General features: G+C 48.5%; 1 protein-coding gene across 1 annotated transcript in view; it reads left to right on the top strand.

Annotated features, from left to right (window-relative positions):
* Positions 1-6,968, top strand: part of USP43 (ubiquitin specific peptidase 43) — a 55,085-nt gene that overhangs the window by 38,944 nt on the left and 9,173 nt on the right. The window contains exon 13 of the mRNA XM_049635361.1: positions 4-207. Coding sequence (XP_049491318.1) covers positions 4-207 — 204 coding nt within the window. The remainder of the gene's footprint in view (positions 1-3; positions 208-6,968) is intronic.

The raw sequence follows: 6,968 nt of genomic DNA, 5'->3' as shown, positions 1-6,968 counted from the left end.
GAGGTGGGGCTGGGTCCAGCCTTCCCTCTCTGCGTCCCGCAGGTTCCACCAGCTCCTCCTTCTCCGATCACTGGCTCCTTCGACTCGGGAGCAGTAACAGCAGTGCGAGGGGGAGCCTGCTGTCCTGGAGCTCCAGCCCCGGCCCCTCCCGGCCCCCGGCGTCTGACCCTCCCGTCTTCACCAACGGCCTCTCCGATCAGGAAAAGGGTATGTCCTATCGTGTCAGTAAGATTGGCCGATTCTATTTTCACTTGCCTTAACGGCCTCTGCTCCTCGGCTTTGAGTGTGAAGTGTCCGTCAGGGGCACCTGGGGGGCTCAGTCGGTTGAGCACCCAACTTCGGCTCAGGTCATGATCTCACGGTTCGTGAGTTCGAGCCCCACGTCGGGCTCTGTGCCGACAGCTCGGAGCCTGGAGCCTGCTTCGGATTCTGTGTCTCCCTCTCTCTCTGCCCCTCTCCCACTCATGCTCTGTCTCTCTCTCTCAAAAAATAAGCATTAAACAATTTGAAAAAAAGTGCCCGTCATTAGGAGAGACATCCATGTCTCCTATGGGGTCTTCTGTGACCAGCCGTCTCCCTCCGCCTCCTCCCCTGCCCGCTGCCCTCCAGCCGCAGGTACGTTCTTTCTCTGCTCCCTGGAGCGTGCCGTCTAATGGGGAAGATAACATGTAAACCAGTAGATGTGTGTAACGACCTGGTATAAAGCAGGGACAAGGGGAGGTAGATCATCAGAGGAATCTAGGCTGGGGGTGGGAGAGAAAGGACGCAGGGGCCCCGTTAGAACGGGGCGGGTGGGGAAGGTCCTTCTGCAGTGACAGCTTTGGAGCAGACACCTGAGAGACAGAGAGAGGGAGTGGTGGAGAAGGTTGGGCATGTGCTCCGGGCAGGGGAGCTCCGAGGTGGGGGTGAGTGTGGGATGCATGTGAGAGAGGCAGAGGGACGGGAGCAGTGGCCAGAGAAGACAGCTAGAGATCGACGGGCCGGGGCTCAGCGTACCTTTGGCTCGTGGTACAAAGTTGGCTTTTGGCCCCCAGGGCAGTGAGTAGCTCTTGGGGAATTCTGAGCTGGGATTTATATTTTCACCAAGTCTGCTCTGGGACTCCGTCACAAGGGGGCGGGACAAGGGTGGGAGGCCAGGTTGGGGTGCTGACTGTGGTCATCTGAGCCAGAGAGGCCCAGATGACGGCAGCTCGTGTTTATATTTTCTTCTGGGACATAGAGCACGTTGGCATCCAGACGATCCAGTTAGGATTCAGATGATCCTCTCCCTAGAGGAAGAAAATAATGGTGGTGCAAGAAAGGCAGGGGATAACCACAGAAACAGTCCGTCTGGAAAATCTCTGAGCACGCGTGTGCATGCCTGTGTGCCCCTTTGCTCAGAAAGCACCAGCACGTACTAATTACTTACTGTTTCTGTGTGTCCTCTTAGCTCCTGAATTAGCTTTTAAAATAAGATTTTTCGCTGGCGCCCGGGTGGTTCAGTCGGTTAAGCATCCAGCTCTTGATTTCGGCTCAGGTCATAATTTCACGGTTTGTGAGATCGAGCCCCACATCGGGCTCTGCAATGACAGTGCGGAGCCTGCTTGGGATTCTCTCTCTCTCTACCCCTCTCCTGCTCCTTCTCTCTCTCTCTCTCTCTCTCTCTCAAATAAAAAAATAAGATCTTTTTAATGTAGGTATGATATATATATATATATATATATATATATATATACACACACATACATACAGAGAAGTGTGTTAATCACAAATGCACATCTAATGAATTATCCTAAAATGTACACACCCATATAACTGTCACCCAGATTGCGAAATAGAACGTTGCAGGCCCTCCCTACCCCCTTGTATCTCTCTCAGTCATTACTGTTTCCCTCCTTTCCAGAGGGGGGACTATTATTCTGACTTCTGATGCTATAGATCAGTCTTGCCTTTGTCGGAACTTTATGTAAACGGAGTCATACAGTACATATATTTTCCTGTTCGGTTTCCTTTGCTCAGCACCATATCTGTTTAAATTAATGTATGTTGTGTGTGACTTTATTCCATTGGTAAAAAAAAAAAAAAAAAAAAAAGCAGCCCTGGAAATAACTCAGCCACCTAAAGTTCTCTGCACAGACATCTAAGTTCCCATGAGAGACAGAGGCAGATGGACAGAGACATTGTTGTCTGTTGACTGTTGATGATGGTCAGTAAACACCAAAAGCAGGGATTTGGGAAAGAAAGCACAGTGGGTGGGGTGGGAAGAACCACTTCCTTTTTCCTGTGGGCTCATGGATGGGCTGAAATTGATCTCAGAGGCCGATCTGGAAAAGTTTGGCTTGATCATCAGGGGAAGCACCTTGAGTTACAAATTTACAGATTCTTGTTTTTTTTTTTTTTTAACGTTTATTCATTTTTTTGAGATATGGAGAGAGAGCGAGTGGGGGAGGAGCAGAGAGGGAGGGAGAGACACACACAGAACCCAAAGCAAGCTCCAGGCTCTGAGCTGTCAGTGCAATGCCTGACGTGGGGCTCGATTTACAGATTCTTTTTTTTTTTTTAATTTTTTTTTTTAAACATTTATTTATTTTTGAGACAGAGACAGAGCATGACCGGGGGAGGGTCAGAGAGAGAGGGAGACACAGAATCCGAAACAGGCTCCAGGCTCTGAGCTGTCAGCACAGAGCCCGACGCGGGGCTCAAACTCACAGACCGCGAGATCATGACCTGAGCTGAAGTCGGCCGCTTAACCGACTGAGCCACCCAGGTGCCCCTCGATTTACAGATTCTTAAGTTCCTTGCTGATGCTGTAGAAATCCCTGTAAGACTGCCCCCACGTTATAAGAAGAGTTCATATTTTATTTACGTATTCTCTTGTGGTTGGATACTAGGGTAGTTTCTGGTGTGGGCTGTCACCAGTGGTCCTGCTGTGCACATCTTTGCTCACGTGTTTTTGTCATGCGTACGTCTGCACATGGGCATCTGGGAGTGAGATTGTACCTGGGCGTAGCCTATGTGTTCATTCATCAGCTATTTACGTCTTTATACATTGTGTCACCGTTGTATCAAAGTGGCCAACAGGGCACCTGACATGTAGCAGGCTCTTGTTACGTTTTTGTGAGTGAATGCATGTGATGATACAATCTTGAGGCTACAGGTGGTTTTAGAGCATCTTTGAATCCAACACTCTGTTTTAGGATGGTTTATGTGTCCCAGTTGGGTTAACTGTTCCTTAGGGTTTGGCATCTTGGCTCCCAGTATTTCACAGTTAGAAAGAATACTGATCGGAGCGTCTCTACGTGCCTATGACATGTGTCTGATTTCCTTAGAGTGCGTTTTTTTGTGTTTTTTTTTTTTTTTGTGGAAGCCAAGTGTTTAACGTGTTATGTTCTGACCCACCCTGTCTGTGGACTTTCCTTTTCCCCTCTCGTGATGCACATGGAGGCAGCATCTGGTGAACACACACACACACACCAAAGGCATTCTTTCCCAAGCTTGTCCACCCCATCAGCATGAGCCTCTGACACGCTCATAAATCCATCCCAGTTCTGTTCCAGTGGCCTGGAACCTTAGGCCACGTCTCAGTTCTCCCAGGGGGAAGTGTATTTCATGCCTCCACTGGGAGGCAACTTTAAAAATTTTTTTTTTTTAATATTTATTATCGAAAGACAGAGTCAGAGCATGAGCAGGGGAGGGGCAGAGGGAGAGGGAGACACAGAATCCGAAGCAGGGTCCAGGCTCCGAGCCGTCAGCATAGAGCCTGACGTGGGCTTGAACTCACAAACCGCAAGATCATGACCTGAGCCGAAGTCAGACGCCCAACTGACTGAGCCACCCAGGCGCCCCAACTGGGAGGCAACTTTAAAAGATGGCCCAGCTTTTCAACATGGTACTCAGCCCGGAGTCAGGCACAGATTCAGAGCCCCCCCCCCCCCCCCGCTGCCACCACTCCCCAAGAGAGAGCGCTAGGGCGGGAGGGGAAGGAATATGGACAAATAACTTTATCCCAGCCCCTGGCCGGCATTTTACTTCTCTGTCTGGTCACCAGCATCTCCAAGAGGGTGAAATGAAAAGCCCTTTTGCAGAGGAGAAAGCCGACGCTGGGAAGTCCTCAGGTGCAAGCTCGCCTCCTTGGAGAAGCGAGGGGTGCAGAGAGACCCCGCTCCCTCTGGCTGCGGGCATCCTGCCTCTGTGGCTGCTAGCTATAAATTCCAAACTGGAGATCATGCCGTGTGGACCCCGCAAGAGCCTTGCTTGCAAAGGGAGCGTTCCCTCTTGACGTTTGACTAAAACGGCGGTGGGCTTTGGAGCCTGTTGAGGTGGTTGAAAACCCAGCCTCATTTTCTTGTTAGCGGTCAGCCTGGGCAACATCCAGCCCCAGCATATAGGTCTCCGTGGGGGGTGGGTACCACCCAATCTCCCCCTGGGTTTGGGGGAGAGTTTTGTCACCGTCAACACGAGTACAGGGGACTAAGTAGCACGGAGTCCCCAGCGGGCAGGACCAGAGATGGAGTCGTTTCAGGACAGAATTGTCCCTCCCAAATGCCAAGCAGGCCTCTGGAGAGAAACCCTGACAGCTTGGGAACTGCATCCTTCCAGTAGCCCTAGTTATGGGATGTGGGAATGGGGAAGGCATTTGGACCAAAAGGGCTGGATCCAAAGAATATTGAAGGGGACTGCATCTTCTGTAATTGGGGACAGGTGTCAAGAGAAGCTCTCCAAGGAGAAGGATGTAAAAACACCTTACTTCTGCAAGTTTTATAAAAATAAAACCATGTATGTGATGGGGCGCCTGGGTGGCTCAGTCAGTTGAGCATCAGACTCTTGCTTTCGGCTCAGGTCATGACCCCAGAGTTGTGGGATTGAGCCCCACGTCGGGCTCCGTGCTGAATATATGGAGACTGCTTCAGATTCTCTCTCTCCCTCTGCCCCTCCCCTGCTCGCTCTCTCTCTCTCTCTCTCTCTCTCTCTGTGTCTCTCTGTTAAATAGGAAACAAAGAAAGCAAGACCATGTGAAAAAATTGCTGGGGTCTTACGCAGAAGCCCCTCAGGTGAATAAGGGCTCCCCTCAGGTGGATAAGGGGTCCCGGGACTTCAGCTTTACGATCGAGGTGCTTTTGATGATTGATTTTCTCTACGACTTTTATTGGGCCTTCCATGGTTTTCCTTCTCACTTGAAGTGCTTTCCAGGTACTACATTATTTCCACTTTTATTTCCTCTTTAAAAGTTATCTGGGAGTTTCAAGCGTTTATGATTTGGGGGTCTCCCTGTAACTCTCTCTAATTTTGCGGATGGTGAGCCAAGAATGTGGTTTTCCAAAAGCATTCCCTTTTTGTGATACAGTAAGTACATGATTATTATTTTGTCGATGTTCTTTGCACGCGTGGAGTCATGTCGACCGTGTCTATGTGAGGTCGTAGCTCTTAAATCAGGTGAGTCGGTTTTTGGATTCAGTTCACTTTGTCTCTAAGTTGACCTTATCGAGGACCGCCTCGCTAGGAAGGAGGCATATTTGGCACCCTCTGTATGGCTGTATTTTTAATCAAGTACGCCACGGACTTCAGTAATTTCTGCTTTATATGGTTTGCTGCTTTGTTAATAGGTGTCTGAAGCTGACGACTGTTAGGTGTTCTTTATAAATTGTCTGTCCTCCTTGTAACGTGGCTCTTTATCTTAAGTGCTTTTAATCTTAAATTCTACCTTGTTCAAGATTAATCATTCCACCCCTTCCTCCTTTCTTTTTGTTGGCACTGGCCTGGTATCATTTTGTTGTTCTCTTTTGCTTTATGAATTTTTCTCTTACAGTTACTTTTAAGTGGTTTCTGGTAAACACTATGTTGTGGTTTTTTGTTTTGTTTTGTTTTTTTTAACGTTTATTTTTGAGACAGAGAGAGAGACAGAGCATGAACGGGGGAGGGTCAGAGAGAGGGAGACACAGAATCTGAAACAGGCTCCAGGCTCCGAGCTGTCAGTGCAGAGCCCCACGCGGGGCTCGAACTCACGAACCACAAGATCGTGACCTGAGCTGAAGTTGGACGCTCAACCGACTGAGCCACCCAGGCGCCCCAATATGTTGTGGTTTTATTATTATTATTATTATTATTATTATTATTGAATGTCAAAATCAAGAGTCTGTCTTAACAAGGGGAGCATTCAGCCCATCTGTTTTTTTTTTTAATTTTTTTTTTTAATATTTATTTTTGAAAGAGACAGACAGAGTGTGAGTGGGGAAGGGGTAGAGAGAGAGGGAGACACAGAATCTGAAACAGGCTCCAGGCTCTGAGCTGTCAGCACAGAGCCCGATGTGCGGCTGGAACTCGGGAACAGCGAGATCATGACCTAGTTCGAAGTAGGACGCTTAACCTACTGAGCCACCCAGGCGCCCCAGCCTATCCGTTTTTAATGTAACTGATGAGGTTTTGGGGTGATAGGGCATCCAGAGCCGATGGCCAGGAAAGAATTCTTGAAGACATCTTTGGTGCAAAAAAAGTGATTTTATTAAAGCATGGAGACAGGACCCATGGGCAGGAAGAGCTGTCCCAGACCCTGTGGAGAGAAGGGTTATACATTTGGGAGTTGGGGGAGGTCAAGTCCAAGGGAAGTTTGGGTTGAGATTTTCATATGCTAATGACTCACAGGATCCTGGAGGCCTGGCTATGGTCAAGCTAAGGTGGTTTTTGCCTCTAGCAGAGCCTGGGGAATATCTCACACATCCCACCTGCCAGGAGGGCTGATGGAGGGTGGAGGTGGGAGGGGGTTTGCTAGCTTGTATTTTGTCCTCAGCCCACCTCAGCCTCCCTCATCAGTAACAACCCTAAACTTGATTTTGTTTCCTTAAAACGCTTTTTTATTATTGTTTCTTTTTTTCCTTTTTCCTTGTTTTTTACTGAGTCGATCTCATTGGTCTTTGCTCTCTCTTTTTTTTCCCCCTTTGTTTGGAAGTTCTGTTCTTTTCCATCTTGTTTTTTTTTTTTTTTTTTTTTTTTTT

This window comes from Panthera uncia, chromosome E1, assembly GCF_023721935.1.
Source record: "Panthera uncia isolate 11264 chromosome E1, Puncia_PCG_1.0, whole genome shotgun sequence".
Lineage (NCBI taxonomy): Eukaryota > Metazoa > Chordata > Mammalia > Carnivora > Felidae > Panthera > Panthera uncia.
Note: the sequence above shows the minus strand (reverse complement) of the source record. Positions and strands in the feature narration are given on the sequence as shown.